The following is a 19155-nucleotide window of genomic DNA, read 5'->3' as shown; positions in this document are numbered from 1 at the left end:
CGTAAGAGTTTTTGCACAAAAACTTCTTGTGCAAGAGCATGTCCACACCTCAAAGCACATCACAAAAGCCATGTGCTTTTGTGCAAGAGACCGTCCACGCTGCATGGACACTGTTGTGCAAGAAAGCAAGAATGGCCATCAGAGCACCTGTGCTTTTTTCCATAGGGGTGTCTTGCACAAGAAACCCCTCTGAAGCATCCACACTTGCCTTCTTACGCAATAACTGTAGTGCTAAAAACAGTTATGCCTCAGAAAAGGAGGTTTACCTACAGTGGAAAAAGCCCTCTATTCTGCCATTTACCTGCCCATTTAATTGCACAAGAGCTCATTTGAGGTGTGGATGCTCTGCAGGTTTTCGCGCAAACACAGGTGGTTTTGCGCAAAAACCTTGTAGTGTAGACCTAGCCAATGAATTTATCCAATTCTTTAACCCGGTTTCAGAGCATCCTTTGGCAATGAGTTCCACATATTGACTGTGCATTGTGTGAAGAAATAGTTCTGTTTTGCTTTAAACCTGCTGAATATTTGTTTTGGTGGCTGGATACCTCTGTAGAGGATATGCTCTAAGAATCAAGATAAAAGCTGACTGGTTTAGCTGCATTCAGTTGAATTAGAGAGCAAGTGTTATTCAGATGTTTTCCAATAGAAATGCCTTCCAGGGAGATTTTTTTTGTAAAGACATACTGTGCTACTGGGGGAACAAAATAGGGACTACTAGATCATATAAGTTTGTCACTAGCATTTTGAATGGAACTCCCTAAAACAGGAATTTTCCTTGACAAACTATGTTTCTCCCTTCAAAACATGTCCTAATACATGTGCTTACAACACACCAAGTATTCTATGAAAAATATATTTTGGGGCGCTCTTTACTTCTGCTAAAATAAATGTCCACTGTACTTTTGCTCTGAAGTAATCTTTTACTATTGCTTAAAGTAGTGCATTGTTTTGATGGAAGGAGGTGGATTTTAGAATAGGGGCACAGTAACTCAGTGGTATGGCAAGTCTCAAACTGAATTGATTTTATTGTAGCTCTACAGTTATATTTACATTTTATTGGGGAATTTCCCATACAACAGTCAATAACTCGCAGGTTGATTCTACCCTAGCAAAGTAGGTAGGAATAATTCACCATTTGTGCAGCTACTTCAGTCGTAGCATAGTAAACAAGGCTCATACCCTTTTGTTGCTGTTGTCTAACCCTGTCTGTGCCACAGCTTCTGCTGTTGCAAACAACATGCACTTTCAGATAGAGACAGCAAGGAAATTTTCAGCTCACTTTGAAGAAGGCATCCCAGGTATTAAGAACATCATTGCTCACTGAATGCCTTTCCGTAGTTTGACTGAAACATATCTCCTTCTTTTATACAGTGCTGGAAAGGGAACATGCTTATGCTGAGAATAGAAACAACTCAATTTAATTCTGTCCACATTATGATAGTATGGTATGATATTATCTCTGTATGTATTAGTTCTGTGTACCCTTGCTTCATGATCAACATTTTTGGAAATGTAAAGGGAAAATACACATTTCCTCAAACATGGTTTTTAATGCTCTGAACAGAGTTAGTAGGGGTCAGCGCCTTCAATATAAATGGAAACTGATTGATTAGTAACCCAGTGATTTGATTTGAGTTATTCTTAATCTAACTTTGTATATGCGAGGCATAGCTTTTCTTTTCGTGTGTGTTTAAATCAGAGGTGGGCAATAATTTGACTCTGATTGGCCTGCGGGTGGGGGAGTGTGTGAAGTCTTCCCCCTTCCCCTCCGAGAAAATCGCCAGCTGTTTTAAAATAGCCAGTGGTTCCCTCTAGGAGCTGCAGTAGGAGGAGACCTCTTATGCTCCCTCAGCCACCAAACCAATCAGGGCCTGGAGGTGGGGGGAGCATTCAATCTCTTGCCTCCGCCCTGCCAGGGGCCCATGGTGGCTAGAGAGAAATCCTGGCTCTCTACAGTTAGTATTTCTCTCTAGCTGCTGCATGCCCCTGGTGGGGAAAGAAAGTATCGCGTGCTTCCCCCCTGCTCCCAGGCCAGTAAGGGCCTTGGGGTTGGGAGAGCATGCGAAGTCTCTTGCCCCCTGCCCTGCCAAGTGTGTGCAGCAGCTAGAGAGAAATGCCAGCTGTTTTAAAACAGCCGGTATTTTCTCTAGCCGCCGTGTGCCCTTGGAGGGGGTAGGAGACTTTGCTCACTCCCCCATCTCCACCCAGGACTTGATTGGTCTGGGAGTGGCAGTGCAGACATGGGCCAGATCCAGCCCATGGAGGCCCCTTCACCCACCCCTGGTGTAAATAAATGGAAATTAGATAATTTCTGTCTTGAACTGCTCACCAGTACTGAGATTCTCTTTTAAATAGAGATGACTATGATCCAGTGTGGATGGAGGGAGCAGAGTGAAAATTGTATTCAACCAATATATTATTGCTTTTCTGTCATTTAAAAAGTAATGACCAACCTCAGGCATGTATGTCCCAGTCAGGCAGAATGCTAAACTTTAAGTCTGAAAACCTGTGATTATTCTGCCACTGACTTGTGCGAAGTTTCATAATTATGCCTTAGTCTCCCATTCTGTAGAATGGGAATAATTCTTGCCACTTTTTGTGAAGTACTTGAAGTATCTATAGCAGTGTTTCTCAAACTATGCTCCGCGGAGCCTGAGACATCTCCAGGGCCTCCGTGAGGTTGACAAACTGGAAAGCCTTCAAAAGCATAATTGACAATTGCCTCGAACTGACGCAATTAACACACACCGCTGGGGCTCCGCATAAATTTTTAAGCATGTAAATGGCTCCAGAGCCCAAAAAGTTTGAGAACCGCTGATCTATAGATAACAGGAGACTCTTATAGCATTTGTTGTCTGCCAGTTCTGGCAATTCTCTCGATAAAATGTCCTGAACCATTGGTTAGCTGGGTTTTTTGGGGGAGGAAGGGTGTTGGTTTTTTTTAACATTAAAGAGTAGACAGCAATGGTTTTGCTTTGTTTTTACAGTGTTTATTTTTGTGTATTACACTGCTGTAATTCTATTCTGTGTGGACTTTAGCTTCTTTTTACTATAAACAACTGTAGTATCAACAACACCTTCTTTCAGCTGCTCTGGGACCTCTGTTGAGACTGCATCATCATCATCTGCTCCACGGGTGGAGAGACAGACACCATCCACAACCGCTGTGGCATAAAGCAGGGCCCCCTAAACCCCACCATGTTCAACCTGGCCATGGAACTACGCCTGCATGCTATCTCCTGCAGCCTGGCCGGGTTCAACCTGCACAGCGAGAGGATTGATGTCCTGGCCTACACCAGTGACTTGGTCCTGATTGCTGACAGCTCAAACAGTCTCCAGGAGGTGCTCGACATGGTCTGCTGAGCCACCGAGTGGATAGACGTTCATTTCAATGTCAGAAGGTATGCCCCCCCCCCCCTCCATGTTCACAGTGGGATCAGAGACTTAATGAGGCTTATGCCAGTTACAAATTCAAGAAGAGACGATTGTCTCCTTAAGGAAGGGCAGTTCTAGCAGCACCTGAGCATGCTCCCAGGAGTCAGAGCCTCTCCCCTCTCCCGAGGACAACATTGCAGAGATTCTGCAGGACTCCCTGCTCATCCCCTGGGAAAGATAATGCACTGAATTCTTTCAGTGGTTCAGCCAAGGCCAAGGTGCCCCTGAACAAAGCAGACAGTGCCATCTGGCACTTATTAAGAGATGGCTCTACCTCCCTCAGAAGGCCAGCATGGATACCATCTACATCTCCCAGAGAGACGATGGCACTAATGTACCTCAAATAGGAGACCTGTGCAATGTGGTGGTGGTCTCCCACATCTTCCATCTCCTGTAGGTGAGGAGTATCACTGAGAGCGCCATGCGAGAAGTGATAAGGAAGCACATCCCCAAGATCCCCTCTGAGCAGGATGTCATCATGTACCTGAGTGGCTCCCTGGAGGGAAAGTTTGGGAGAGAAGGGAGAGACCTGTCCTCGCTGAGGTCTCATGCCCGCAATGCCACATGCCATCTGGAGATGCTGGACATGGTGCAAGGAGTTCCAGGAGCTGGGAGTCCTGGTGCACACATTAAGAGCACCATCCACTCCAACTGCAAGAGGATCAGGTGGGTCCTAGAAGACACCATCTGCTGTCATTATGCGGAGAACCTAAAACAGAAGCTGGACCAGAGGAAAGTATTTGAGATAATCAGCAAGTGGGATGCCAGAATCCACTTTCTCCCTGAGGGCAGCTTCACCCACTTTGCTGGCTGGTGGTTTGTCCACAGGACCCAGCACAACTACATCCACCTCAACAGGGCCCTCCGCTATGAGGATTGGGACAAAGGGGCAGGAGGTGCAGCTTCAACAATGAGACTCTGCCTCACATTTTGTACAGCTGTCAGATACACTTCAGGACCTGGCAGCTCCACCATAATGCTATCCCGGACTAGCTAGTCAAAGCCTTCCTGCCAACATTGGGCAGCATTGTTGTCAACTCCATCATTCCTGGTTTAGACAGCCTGCTGCAATCTAATATCATGATGACCAATGAGGAGACGAGCAAGGTCATCATGATGGATATCATGGTGTCTCTTGAGAACCAGACACCAGCCTTCTGCAAAGCCTGAGCTCGGAAAACTGAGAAACACACCCCATTGGCAGACAACCCTGCGGGTCTGAGGCTACAGAGTTGAGAGCCACGCCCTGCTGGTGGGGGCCCTGCGCGCTTGGGATCCCTGTGATGTGCCCGTACTGCAAGTGTGCAGCATCGGTTGGTGCTGCGCTCGCCTCATGAGACAGCTGATGGTCTCCAGTGCCATCCGGTGGTCTAGGGACACTTACACCAACCATGTCATGGGCCATTGTCAGTACCAGAATGAGTGACCAAGACCACCACAAAGAGACCGAGGAACCATCTGCTTCCTCCACTAAAGCAGACTATTCATTCTTTCACAGCAGACACGAGACAGACAACGAGAGACGTGGGCCACCTTCTTCCCTGATGGGCTATATACTTCACAACAAGAGATACATGAGATTGCCCACCAAGCTTTTGTTTTTAACTTGTACCTCATATAACTTTCTTTGAATATTTGCTTCAATGAAATCTTTTTATCAGTTTTAAACTCTACTTATACACACAGGCATAGATGTATCACAAGATAGTCACTATACTGTCTGCCCTTGGAGAATGGCTTTAGTGGTCTAATGGGTATTTTCTCACAACTGCTGTGATCTGTTAAGTGACTCTTTTTTCTGGAAATACTGACTTTTAAACTGCAGATGGAGTATTTGTAGTTGATTTTCTTTGGGGAGGGGGAAGAGAGACCATTTGGGACTTTAAGGTTTTTTGTGTAAGATTTTAAGACTTCATCTGTTGTCGCATGCTCTGTTTGAATTGTGCTATATGTTAAACAACTAGGTCCACAGAATGAGTTGAGCGTATTAGAACCTTTGTGGTCTTTGTGTTTTTATATGTGTGATACTTAAAAATTCTAGGTTGATTTGTGAAGTGCTTTTGCAGCCCGCACATCCATTTACTATTGGGTGATTTTTGAATTAGCTTTGTAAAGATTACATGGATAGACATAGCATTGTAGTATTTAATAGAAACCTGTGTAGAGAGGTCTATGGGCCACAAGATCAGTAACAGTGCCAGTGACAGTGAAGTATGGCCTTATCGGAAGGAGAATGCATAAGAGGCTGCCCTGGGACACTACACCACTGTCCTTCTGTGTATCCTGACAATGTTATCTGTCCTCTCAGTACGGAGTATCAAATGTCTGTCATGAGTATAGAAATTAATTTAATGTCACCTGAAGACATGCAATTAATCTTTTAGAGGTTTTTATAATACCTTTACAGAAAGAGTTGCCAGTTTGGCGGATTTGGATTTTGGGGTTTAGAAGAAGATAAGGAAAATTAATTTTTCATCAGGGTTAATACAAGCTAGCAGGGCCACAAAGGCTGAGAAAAATGGTTGGGGAATTTGTCAAGTGTTGTCACTCTAGAATAATGCTGCTTAACGTCTGATAGGTGTAATCAAGAGTTGAGATTTCTATAGAGAGGGATTAATCAATTTGCTCACTACAGAATGCAAGTTGGTGATATCGCTCCTTCATGGGTTTAAGAATGAAAATAAGATTTGATCTGTCAAATTGCAAGAAGTGCTGACAGTATCAATGGCCATTTTTATCAGTACATTTTTAAAGCATTTGTTATAAATAAATTTGTCCTGCTAATGTTGTGGCAAACAAACTTCATTGTTATTGTAAAACTGTCATAACATCCCTAATAGAGTACAATGCCTTAGCTTTCTGAATTCAGGTATCTTGCTTTAAAAAAAACAGCTCTATATAACTCATGTTTATATTAAATTAAGACAAGATTAAATTTCTGAAAACACAGAATTGATAAAATAAACAATTGAAATATCATATAACAACCATTTTGAAATATGGTCATAATATATATCTGACAAATCTGGTTTAAAATTACTGGCATGCATGAATGAAATGATTTCTGTTCATTGCTCTGTTTTAGATTACTTTGCAAATATCTCCTTTAGCTCTAGAAGTTTGAAAAAATATTCATAATGTAGACCAAGTCAACGTGCTCATTCTTTTTGAATTTTCATTTTTAAATTCTATTCAATATTTGGACCTCATTTTTTTTTAATGTCAAGTGACTTTTAAGAGCAGATTTTCTTTGGCAAATAACCAATTCCCCAATGAGTTTCAAAGATTTTCAGATGAACGGACAGAACTCTTGCTATGCATAGCAGCTTTTGTCATGACTGCCATTTAAACCCAGTTCTACAGGATTTTGACTAGCAATATTCACATCTGATTGCAAATTAGCAAGTGTGAAACAAGCCTTGGAGAAAATTTGACAATTCAAATTGTGAAGTGGGGAAAATATCTATGCTTTAGAGTTTAAGGGGCAGACAGTATTTCTAGAAAATACTTTTATTAATGGTGTTTAGATTGGCATGGGCAGAAGCAGCTCACCACTTGAATCATCCTATGTAAGTCCTCAATGTAGGATGTATATGGATTTGTGGTCCATAGGCCATGTGTTGGCTGTGTGAGTAGATGTAAATTTCACTGGAAGCGTCAAAATTTTGTCATCAGATTGCATACGATAAATTAATGATTGATATATCATTGCAAGATCTAGTGTTAAATACATATCTCAAAATGCAAGTGTTTTTAATAAACTTTTTAACATCAAAATAGATTTGAGACACAACAGTTAAAATTGTGTGTAGGTCTACTAGCTCTTTTCTTTTACCCTGGATGTTAACCCAAAAATAGCCTTGTAACAAACTGAAATGAATAGTATTAAGACACATTCATTTTGCAAGCCTTTGCTGGCTTGCTCCTGAGAGAGTGCTGATCTGGGAGCAAGTTTTTGCTCTTGAACTCGCCAAAGACAGACAATGAATACCATTTTAGGTCAACCTATTGAATAGCTAACGAAGAACTTACTGCTTTCTTGTAATGAAATGGGGGTGAGGCTGTTGGTGCTTCAGCTTCCAAATAATGTTCTCCCTCTTTCTCTTTCTCACACACACACACACACACACACACACCCCCTCCTACCGCCTCTCATGAACAGCTGCTGTAGGTCCCCCTTATCCCATGCTTGGTTTTCCTGCATTGAGAGTTCCAAGCCATCCAGAAAACCATTTGGGATTGCACAAGGTACCTAGATCTAGCTGCCCTTCTTTCTCCTTTGCTAGCATCAGTTGTGGGTATCACTTTTCTTCCTTTTGCTTTGACGTGTATTTGAATTAGTGCACTTCATTTATTTATTTTTAAAGCTTTTACATTTTTCTCTAAACAGTTTTAGTGAAACTTTTGGATAATTCCCCATTATATGAGCTTTAGCTATTAGAATTCTACAAGATTGTGAAGCTGTGGTTCACTCCCCCTGCTACTCTTCTGAGACCTTGTCTACGCGCTCGCTATTTTGTCGCCAAAACCTGCCTTTTTGGCGACAAGACAGTGAGATTGTTTATGCTATAATGTAGCTTTTGTCAGAGAAAAACACCCAGTTATGGCGACACAAACTTCCACCTCTGAGACACACTTATTTGTCTTTTCCCCTCCCTTTATTGTCGATAAAGAGCCAGTGTAGACGCTGTAGTTTGTTTTGTCAAGAGAACTGGCTTCCACCGGTATACCATAATGCCTGCCCTGATGGCTGTTCTCAGTGTTTTGTGATCTCCGCTGCCCTGTAGGCATGTGCCCCTCGCCTTTCAAAGCTCCAGAAAGTATCTGACATTTGAGTAAGCTGTTCTGTTCAAACAAAGAGAAAATCATTGGAATGCTCCTTCATGTTCTGCCCTGCTGGAAAGGGGGGAGCTGGAGAGACTGCTGTGCTGCTTTGACATTCCTCAGTATGGAGAGCTCATAAAGCAGCTCTTCTGTTCCATAACACTGTACTGTTGGATGCTTACCCACATTGCTTTGCTCTGTCTGTTGTCAGGGTGCTAGCAGTGTAGCCATGAAATGTCGACAGTGGGAGTCAGAAAAACTGGCCAGTTTTCGCCTTTGGTGACTTTTGCATGTTGACAGCACCTTTCATTGCCAAACTTTGCCAGTGTAGATATAGCCTGAGATTAAAGATTTTCTGAGGCTTGGATTCATCTTTCAGCTTGGTTAGTTTCATTGTGTGATATGTGTGCGTAGTAGTTAATCGTTGGTCTTTCCTAGTTTTTTAAACAGGCCTATTTGAAGAATTGTGCATTGTCTAATTCTGAAATACCCGTGATGCATCAGCATGCCAGATACTATTTCTTGTATCCCTTGATTCCTCACTCTCTACAGTAGAGTTTTCTCTGTATATGGCTCATCTCTTGGACTTGTAGAAAAGAGAGTGTTGTTTAAGTCTTCCCCCATTCACTCCAGCAACCACTTAACCATCATCAGTCCTGATGCTTGCATCTGAAGCCATTTTAGGATCCTAGCTCTTCAGTCTTGCATTGATGCAGATTACCTAATTTTCTAGGATCGAAGATCTTTAAGGTAGCCAAGATATTTTGGTTTTTAGCTTAAAGTCAAGATTTGACATCTGTAGATTATCAAAGTATTGGCTTCATTTCTCCCCTTCCTCCCCCATATAAATTTGTGAAGAATTTCAGCACTCAAGCTATCGGTCCAAGGTTCGTTCTCTTTCATCAAGCATACAAGTGGATTTTGAGAAGATAACCTGCTTGATCTGCATCACTGGGAATAGTGAGCAAGCTATTGGTTTTAGTTAATTATTTTCCTTTTAGCGTGTTTCTGGAGATGAAATCCTTAATCATAAGAATGGCCACGTTGCATCAAACCAAAGGTCCATCTGTCCCAGTATCCTGTTTTACGACAGTGTCCAGTGCCCCAGAAGGAATGAACATCAAGCATGAATAATCAAGTGACTATCAGATTCCTACTGCTCATTCCCAGCTTCTGGGAAATAAAGGCTAGAGGCACTATCTCTGCCCATCTTGACTCATAGCCATTGATAGACCCATCTTCCATGAATTTATCTAGCTCTTTTTTGACCCCCATTACAGTCTTTCCCTGAGTTCTAGAGGTTCACAGTGCATTGTGAAAAAAATTGCTTTTGCTTGTTTTAATCCTACTGGCAATTAATTTCATTTAGTGACCTCTTGTTCTTATGAGAAGGAGTAAATAACACTTCCTTATTTACTTTCTCCAGGCGAGTCATGATTTTATAGACCATCATATTCTCCTTTGCTGTTTCTTTTCCAATCTCAAAGGCTCCAGTCTTAATTGCTCTTCATATGAAGGCTGTTCTATACTGCTAATAATTTTTGTTGCCCTTTTCTGAACCTTTTCCAATTACAGTTTGTGATTTGTGTGTTGTTTGGGTTTTTCGGTTTCTTTTTTTAGATGAGGACAACCATATCTGCACACAGTATTCCGAAAACAGGCGTACCATATATTTGTATAGAGGCAACAGAAAATACCATGTCTTCTTATTTATCTCTTTCTTAATGATTCTCAACATTGTTGCTACACTTCAAAGGCCAAAACGCTGTGGGGAGCATAGGACCAGCGGGGGACACAAGCAGACCCCACTGGCCCCCTGTATTCTCCATGTCATTTCAAAGTGGCAGTACCACATGGAGCATGAGGTCAGCTCAGGCTCCATGTGACGCTGCCGCTTTGAAATGCTGTGGAGTGCCTGACCTCAGGCTCCACGCAGTGCTGCTGCTTTGAAGCACCTCGTCCTCTCCCCCCTCCTTTGCTGCCTCTTTCTCATAGAGGCAGCAAGGGAGGGGGGAAGTGACTACTCGACTAACCAGTCAACTAGTCATTCACATCCCTAGTGACTTATTACTGTTTACTTGATTAATTTGTTCCAAAATCTCATTATTTTATTTTTAAAAATTACTGACTTATAGACCTGTTTTCCACAAAACTTTATGTTGTCTGTATTGGTGAGTAAGAAGCTGGCAAGTTAGGGTAAAGCCTTTCAGTTAATTCCCCAAGTTATTCATAGATATTGATGACAAGTCAAAAGATGACAAAAGGGAACATTACAACAGATTCTTTTAGAATGGATTAGATTTTGTATTCACTCGTGTTCTAGTGTAAAGACTCAGTTCATTTTACTAAATTGGACACTTTATGCCAATTGACATATTTGGGGAGGATCTGGGATTTTAATTGGCATACATCTGTGCAAAATTTACAATATTAGTACCAGAAAAGACCCGAATTCAGGGTTTTTTAATGAAAAACTAATTGCGGAGAGGCAGCAGCAGATTACACAATGCTATTTTTAATAAGTCTTAATTTTCCAAACATAAAGCCATAGTAATTATGTTGACCTCTCACACAGTATTTTGATTGTCAAATAAAGTAGGTATAGCTACCCGTTCTAGATGAAGTCTTTTGGTGTTTTTTAAGCACTTGGTTTGTCAAATATTCCCTGGGGCAGAGTATTGACACGTCGGGGTCACCAGTGTCGTACCTCGGTGTTTTCGTACCTCGGTACCTTCGGTGGTCTGGACTGTCAGTGTCAGTGTCGTCTGGTCAGGGTCATCCTGGCGCGCTCCTGACAGGACCTCTGCTCCGTCGGTGGTGATAAACTTTCGGTTGCGTGCGTAACAATCGGTACTCCTTTTATCTAGAGTGTTAGACCCTGTGCACTTGGGTCAACACGGGAGATCTTTGAGAGGCCGCGGAAACGACAGATGCAGGCAAGGTTTGAAATCAGTCGAGCAAGTTTATTGTCAAATGCGAAGCTCTACCAGTTGGTAACAGAGATCAGTACATTGTTACACCACTGGGCACTATGGCCCGCGTTGACAAGGTACCAACACCGGGCAGGTCTATTGCCATATATCAGATATTAACAGCAGTTAGTCAAAGTTAAGCTACTGTGCATTCTGTAAGTTTAGGCGCCTAGTGCCCCCCCCTCCTCCAAGGTCGGCCGGAGAGCACCCTCTGCGGTGTCCTTTTATAGACAGGTACAAACAACTTACATCATTTCTTTACGTACCCGGTTACCACCCTCTGTTGCCTAGTTACCACCCCTCACCTTATGGAAGGGGAGCTTACTTACTATCCTTTATGCTGTCAGTTCCGACCCGGTCCTGAATCTAGGTCGGTATGTGCATTAGTTTTTAGGGAGTCTTTGTACCAAGACATTTCTTATTAAGATGTTCCATTACTCCCCTTTGGCTTACAGTCTGTACCCAGTGCCTCCCTGTGTCCTTCCATGTTCGACCTAACTTACACAATCACACAATCATCAATAGGGCTTCTTTCTTGGCTCCTGTTACTGAACCAAAGTCTTGCTCACTAGATTGCAAGGCCTGTTGCTGTTTTCATGTTACAGGCCTCTATTTAGGGCTGCTGACTCCATGTTACTGACCCTCAACTTACTACAAAACTCTCTATCTTAAATGTTCATCTTTTCTGATATGGGGGAACAAGGTAGTGTCTACCTTGGAACCTTCTTGCTTACAGCATCTTTGGGCTTTTACAATGTTAATTGAGGTGAAAAGGAGCATATATTTCCCAATACTTAATACCCCCTTTTCAAAAAAGTCACGTCTCCTAGAAAAATGTAGTTAGTGTTAGTGGAACATTGATGTATAGCCTGAAAAGCTAGAATTGTGAAGAATGAATAGGTGGGTCCTATAATAAATAGGATATTTTTCACAGTCTCTTGAGAGGAAACAATTGAAAAACAGTGATTTTGAGGTATTTTGTACATACTGAATTATGGACTTTTTAACTAAGTGTAATTTCTAGCTGAAGTCTATACTATACATCCTTCCCTTACAGACACTAGTTTGATTTAATATGCAAGTCTGTTTTCTTCTAATTCTCTGTGTGCTAAAAAAGTTCTCCACAGCAGGTTTCACAGGAAGTGAATGTTTGCATTGAGTAGCTACTGAACAGCATGTTCTGGTTTTGATTTCAGCAGGAGGGGGAGAATGTTGGCTTTGTGCACCCAGATGGCCAGCCCCAACGCCTTCAACAACCTCCAGAACTGAGACAGCAGCCAATGCGGAAGGTCACATTGACAAAGGGACCACTCCAGCAGCATCAGCAACAGCAGCAGCAGGCACAGATACAGTCAACAGTTCCACAAGGAGTCAAAAACATCCAGGGGATTCATCAAGCTAAAAAGGTGATTTTTAGATGCATTTTTGCTGATGGGATCTTTATCTGCTAAATGTGTTTCTGTATTAATGTTAGCATTGTGTACAAAAATCACCAGAAACCTTCCCACCACTAAAGTCATTTTAAACTGTAATTTCTCATGTAAAATTATTAACACAGGGCTGAATGACTCACGAGATTGATATGGGGATATAAAGCTATTATTTTACAGGTTTAAATCTAGCACAGGTTGGTAATACCTAAAAGTTATTCCCATTTTGGGGTGCCAACTTTCTGATTGCAGAAGACCAAACACCCCTGTGCCTGTTCTGCCCCTTCTCTGAGGTCTCGCCCCTGCTGACTCCATCTCCTCTCCCTCTGTCACTCGCTCTACATCACTTATTTTCACTACACTGGGGCAGGAGATTAAGGCTCTGGCTGGGGGTGCAGACTCTGGGATGGGACTATGGAGTGTGTAGGCAGCGGGGATCTGGGCTAGGGTTGGGGTCGAAGAGGGGGGTGTGGGCTCTGGGATGGGGCTAGGAATGAGGAGTTTGAGAGGCAGGAGGGCTCTGGGATGGGGCTGAAGAGTAAGGAAGGGGGGCAGGCTCCAGCTGGGAGTTGTGGGCTCTGAGGTAGGGCTTGGGATGAGAGGATTAGAGTTCAGGGGGATGTTCCAGGCTGTGTCCAAGAGGTTCATAGTTAAGAAGGGGGCTCTGGGCTGGGACAGGGAATTTGAGCTCTGGGGTGTGACTGGAAATGAGAGTTCAGGGTGCAGGAGGGGACTTTGAACTGGAGCGGGGGTTAATTTATGGGGAGGGGACCTGGGACATTAATGTAAAGATAGTTAATTTTAGTAGTTGTAAGTATGGTTCTAACACTGACTTGAGATCTTATGCACTGTACATCAAATTACACTTGAAATGTATAGCAAGAGCCCCAGAACAATGCACAGTTTCCTATTCCTTAAAACTTTCATGCCTTGGTTCAGTCCAGTGCAATAAGTAGTGTTTTTATTCCTTTGATGTACAATTTTTATGGTGTCCCCAAAATAAATAGTGATTGACTATATCTATCCCAATCTGACAGTAACCCCAGTGGACCTCAACATAACATCCAGACTACAGTCAATGTGAAGGACATTGTCTTGCCATTTCTCCCAAAATAATGAACAGTGAAATAGTTAATATGTTTACATTTTGAGGGAAGGTCCTCATTTAGTTTCCAAGATCTCTCCCCAGTGAGATGACCAGTGCCCATGCACAACTGTCATAGCTATTGTTTCAAATTGGCTGTAGAATTCAGACAGCTGTTAAGGCTTTAGTTACATCTAGTTTACGTTTTGAAAATTGTCTTTGCAAATCATAAGAGCCTGAAGACCTGTGTTTAGTTTGTTCGTTTACTGTAATGGAAGCTTAGATTCTGAAACAGAATTCTGCAGCAGATACGAATTTTGTGGCATTTATGCAGCTTTGAACTTGCATTATGCATGAATTACTGCATTAAATCTTAATCGGTGTTGCTATTCATACTATAAGATACCTATGCGAGCTAGCTTGTATGTCCAGAGGCCCCTTCAATAATGCATTGGTTTTATAAATGTGTGAAAGTTGATGATCTCTTTTCTCTAAAAATTGCTTGCCATTTTTATTATGGAGATGGTATTAATAAACTGGTTACTAGGGTTAAAAGCATGATGGTGATTTTCCCTTGGAGTCATAAGTTGTTTTTCCACTTCATTTGCTTCCAAAAAGCTGCTATGGGATAGTATGGGGGCTAGTGAATTCTGTGTTACTGGGAGATTTTGTTTGGGATATGAAATTAATTTGTAGTGCTCAAGTTACTCAGACTGCTGCTGCTCAGACTGGGGCTTTTCCTCAAGTTCTTTCCAGCTCTTGGATATCTTTCTCCTGCTGAATTGGCTCTTAGACTCATCAGCCAGTGTGGACTCTTCTTCCCCCTCCCTCCCCCCTCAAAAAAAAAAAAAAAAAAAAAAAAAAACAGTTCCAGGGTATTTAAAGCAAAATTCTATAGCAGTGGAGAGTGGGAAGAGCCTGAGCCCCTTCCTACATACATACTGTGGTGTTAGAATGGGAAAGGGCAAATGGCTGTCTGCTGATCCATCCCAAAATGAGAATTGATCATGTGAATAGGAGTAGACTAAATAATTTTTAACATGAGGTGCTCAGTTGCTGTGTAAACCCACCTCTAAACATAAAGGCAGATTTGGTACTCATTATAACTTGTAATTGTGGGAGATACCTGAATAAGAAGCAGATAAATATGTTAACATGTGGCCTTTTAAATTAGCAAACAGCGACATGCTGCTTTAATCAAAATGCGCTTGAATCAAAATCAGTTGCTAACTTTCATATTATCTGTCAAATTTAGTTAGAAGCACTAACTAAGGAAATCAAAATACTGTTACTTTTGTTGTTGGCAGGTTATTATGCATGGGAGAGGCAGAGGAGTAGCAGGCCAGATGGGCCGAGGACGCTTGATGCCAAATAAACAGAACCTGCGAGTGGTGGAGTGCAAACCTCAGCCCTGTGTTGTGTCAGTTGAAGGGCTTTCTTCGTCAACTACTGATGTCCAACTGAAAAACCTGCTGATGTCAGTAGGACCCATTCAGGTAGGTCAACCTTGCTTTATAATCTTTGTGCCAGAAGTCTTTCTAGAAAGCTTAGTTAATTCTGTAACACAAAATCCAATTTTTTTTACACATAATTACTTCTATTTTAAGGAACTTTTCTCCACTTCTTAATAAAATGCCACAAACATAAGCATGTAGTGAAGCATTGTCATCATGTTCAAAGAAAATATTTTTAGTTATTTATTATTTGTTTGTTATGGTTGGTTTACTAATTCACGACATTGAGTAATATTACTATTGTTATTATAAGTTAGTGAGGCTTTTTTATGACATTTAGCTCTCATTCTGTATACACACTAACTAAAAGGATACCAGAAAATGATTGTTTTAAATTTTAGTTTTTAAAAAATCAAATTTTCAGTAAAATAGTCTGATTGCATAGCGAGACTTTTTAGAAAAGTCTTTTAAGGAACAATGAGTAGTCCTGTGGCACCTGGGAGACTAACAGAAATAAATAGTATCATGCATTTTTATGGGTAAGACCCACTTCATCAGATGATTTGGAGTGAAAATTACAGAATCTAAGATATATAATACCTGTCAATTGTAGCACCTGTGTTAATGAAGCTAATTAAGTGGGCAGTTTGTGAACAAGCCCAAGAACCATATAAAGTATGACCCATCCTAAACCGATGGTGCCTATTTTTGTGCATGCGTGGCCCACAAGTGCATGTGGGCCGGATGTGAAACTAACTTATTAGCTGACTAGTAGAGATGCCTTTAAGCAAAAGGAGAGATTTTTTTTAAAACACCCATTGAATTTAGAAGCAGAAGCCTCACTTATTTTCACTGAGAAATAACTTTGAAAATATCTACCAAGTGCTGTTAAATACACAAAGCAAACAAAAAAGAAAATTGACACTCCTCACCCAACCATCTTTCAGTTTTAGTTAGTAATGTTAAGTATTCCCTATAAATGTAGGTACAGAATTTTCAGACAGAAATACAGATGTAAAATTGATTTCACTTTGGAACCTTTTCAGTTAGGTTGTGCTATGTTGTTGTGTACCCTAAAAAACAGATGTCATTAAGATATATCTCTGTCTCAGTTTTCTTACTCATGAAATGGGACCCTGATTTACCGTATATTCCGGCGTACAAGACGACCTCTGAAGTTAAAAAACATCCCCCAAAAATCGGGGGTCGTCTTGTACGCCGGATGCCCCCCCGCCGGAGCCCCTCCGCGGCTTTGAATGCCTCGGGGGAAGCCGGCGCCGGGGCATCCCAGGCGCGCATGGGCTGCCCCCCCGCCGGAGCCCCTCCGCGGCTTTGAAAGCCTCGGGGGAAGCCGGCGGCGGGGCATCCCAGGCGCGCATGGGCTGCCCCCCCGCCGGAGCCCCTCCACGGCTTTGAAAGCCTCGGGGGAAGCCGGCGGCGGGGCATCCCAGGCGCGCACGGGCTGCCCCCCCGCCGGAGCCCCTCCGCGGCTTTGAAAGCCTCGGGGGAAGCCGGCGGCGGGGCATCCCAGGCGCGCATGGGCTGCCCCCCCTCCGGAGCCCCTCCGCGGAGGGGCTCCGGCGGGGGGGCAGCCCATGCGCGCCTGGGATGCCCCCCCGCCGGCTTCCCCCGAGGCTTTCAAAGCCGCGGAGGGGCTCCGGCGGGGGGGGGGGGGGGGGGGGGAGGAAGCCCAGGCGCTCCTGGCGGCTTTGCTCCCGGTGCCTCTGGTCTGCTGGGGACCATCTCCAGCAGACCAGGGACACCGGGAGCAAAGGAGGCGGAGGGGCGCTGGGGTATAAGATGTAACCCTATCTTTTAATTAAAAAGATAGGGGGTCGTCTTATACGCCCAGTCGCCCTATACGCTGGAAAATACGGTACCTATAGATTTACCTATGTCTGTAGTTCTGAGAGACTTAACTTTTTTTGTAAAAAGTTTTGATAATTGGTACTGTATATGATTTATTATACTGTTTAAGGAATACATTGTTAGGTTTTTCTATATTTATGTACTAAACATCCATACACAATACTTTTTCGCTTCAACTTCTGCACTACCTTGTACAGAAATTTGCTAGAGGTTTTTTTAAACTGTTCCATGTGCCTAAAATCCTGCACTAAAGAGCAAGGGTGATATTTTCAGTATTATATTAGTCTGCTTCATTCAATTTCTAATTGTGGGCGTCAGTCCAGCAATTTGTGTTCTAGGATGTGGTGAAAAATCAGAAAACTTTGTGCTTCATTTTCTGACTTGTACATGCAGTTTCCAGATAAAGGATTGGTTTTGAAGCTCATTTACTCAGGTTTTTACTTGTTAAATCCTGTTTGAGAACATTAGGAAATAAGCACAAATCTTGTTATAGAAGTATTCGAGATAAAGAACATTTACTATGAACATGCTGGAAAATTTGTTCATCATTTCTTGTTCCAAATCAAATACCACAACCATTTTATTCCTAATGCAATGTCCTAGTACAGGCTTGACTATAGAAGGGCTCATTTACAGAAGTGAATTTCTTGTAATTTTTCAGTACACTCAGATGATACAATAAAAGTTTTTAAGCCCAGGCTAATCAAGAACTTGCTCCACTGGCAGAATGGATCCCTTGCACCATGCTAAAAAAAGAATATTTGTTAGACAATCTAGTAAAGATTGTGCTCTGACATTACATCAGGAATCTAAAGATTATTCCATTATTCCATTTAATAAGAAACAGGCAGGTTAGTTAGTAGTAAAAACACACCTACATTTGAGTTTACACCATTGCTAGAAAAAGCAGGTCAGAAATTTCCTGGTATAGATATATGATTGAGAGTGATTGAAATGCACAGGATGGGTTGAAAGAAAGGGTATATACAAAAGCCTTTTGTTATAGAACATGTAGTGTTTTTCATCTTCAAAGTATTGTAATGATGATACTACCTAATCCTCACAATATTCTGGTGAAGTAAACAAGCAGGTAGTATTCCTGTTTAGTGATGAGAAAACTGAGGCCAGAAAGTTCCTAGGCCCCAAAGAAAATTTGGTAAAAAGCTAGAATTGAAACGTGAGAGGTTAAACTGCCCTTTTTATGTTCAGAGGGTTTCTCTCTTGTTCAGGTCCATGTTCAGAGGGTTGCCCTTGAATTTGATGGAGAGGCTAGCAACCCGGGTGAGAATGAATCTTAGCTAAGTTTTCCTGTGATCTTCACTTAGTATTTTGATTAGCATCTATGCTTAGCACTGTGTAGGACAGAGTTCTTCTTTCACAGAGCAATTTGGAATTTAAATAACACAGAAGGCGTGATGAGCTTGGGCGCGCCAGACAAGGGGATATGTGTTTAAAGATTTTTCTCCGTTCACTGTCCTTGCTTTCTTATTCCTACTGTCCCTTCCTTACAAATCTGGGTAGAAATGGTATTTGGCACATGTTAATGGCAGTGAGTAGCACAGGTTTTGGTCATTAGGAGGGAACTGAACAAACAGAAGAAGGGGCACCTCACACAGACGGGAGACTTTCATACATCTATAGACAGCATGTGAAAAGCCCTGAAGGGTAAGAATGCTAGAAAGGGGCACTGGAGGGCAATGCAGTACAAAACAAGGTCTTCATGGGGCAGGATTATGCTAAGCTTTGATGGCCACATTGAGAGGTTTTAACCGGATACGCTGTGCAAGAGGGATTCAGACAGGGGGCTGACACAATATGAATTAGTTGTGTTTTGAACAGACTTTGGGAAGGTGGTCTGGATTTCAGGGAGGAGGACTTTCCATTAGTTCAGGCAGAGGGTGGCTAGGGCATGCACAAGTATTTTAGCTGTCTAAGAAGAAATATCTGATAAAAAAAAAAACGTTGTAGTGGCTTGATAATGGCATAGATGTATCAAAGGGGAAAGTGGTGTAAAGATGACCTTGAGGGATTGAGATCCATAGTGGCAGGGCGAATGCTGGAGTTGTTCTCAGTGGAAGTGGAGAGGC

At 42.4% G+C, this 19155-nt stretch overlaps 1 protein-coding gene across 6 annotated transcripts in view; it reads left to right on the top strand.

Annotated features, from left to right (window-relative positions):
* RBM33 (RNA binding motif protein 33) overlaps positions 1-19155 on the top strand; it is a 171348-nt gene that overhangs the window by 105459 nt on the left and 46734 nt on the right. For 4 of the 6 annotated variants that reach the window (XM_075922757.2, XM_075922761.2, XM_075922762.2 and 1 more), the window contains 2 exons: positions 12428-12637; positions 15053-15241. In XM_075922757.2, the coding sequence (XP_075778872.1) occupies positions 12428-12637; positions 15053-15241 (399 nt within the window). The remainder of the gene's footprint in view (positions 1-12427; positions 12638-15052; positions 15242-19155) is intronic. The other 2 variants (XM_075922758.2, XM_075922763.2) reach the window with 1 other exon arrangement.

The sequence above is a fragment of the Pelodiscus sinensis genome, chromosome 2, assembly GCF_052426305.1.
Source record: "Pelodiscus sinensis isolate ZL-2025 chromosome 2, ASM5242630v1, whole genome shotgun sequence".
Lineage (NCBI taxonomy): Eukaryota > Metazoa > Chordata > Testudines > Trionychidae > Pelodiscus > Pelodiscus sinensis.
Note: the sequence above shows the minus strand (reverse complement) of the source record. Positions and strands in the feature narration are given on the sequence as shown.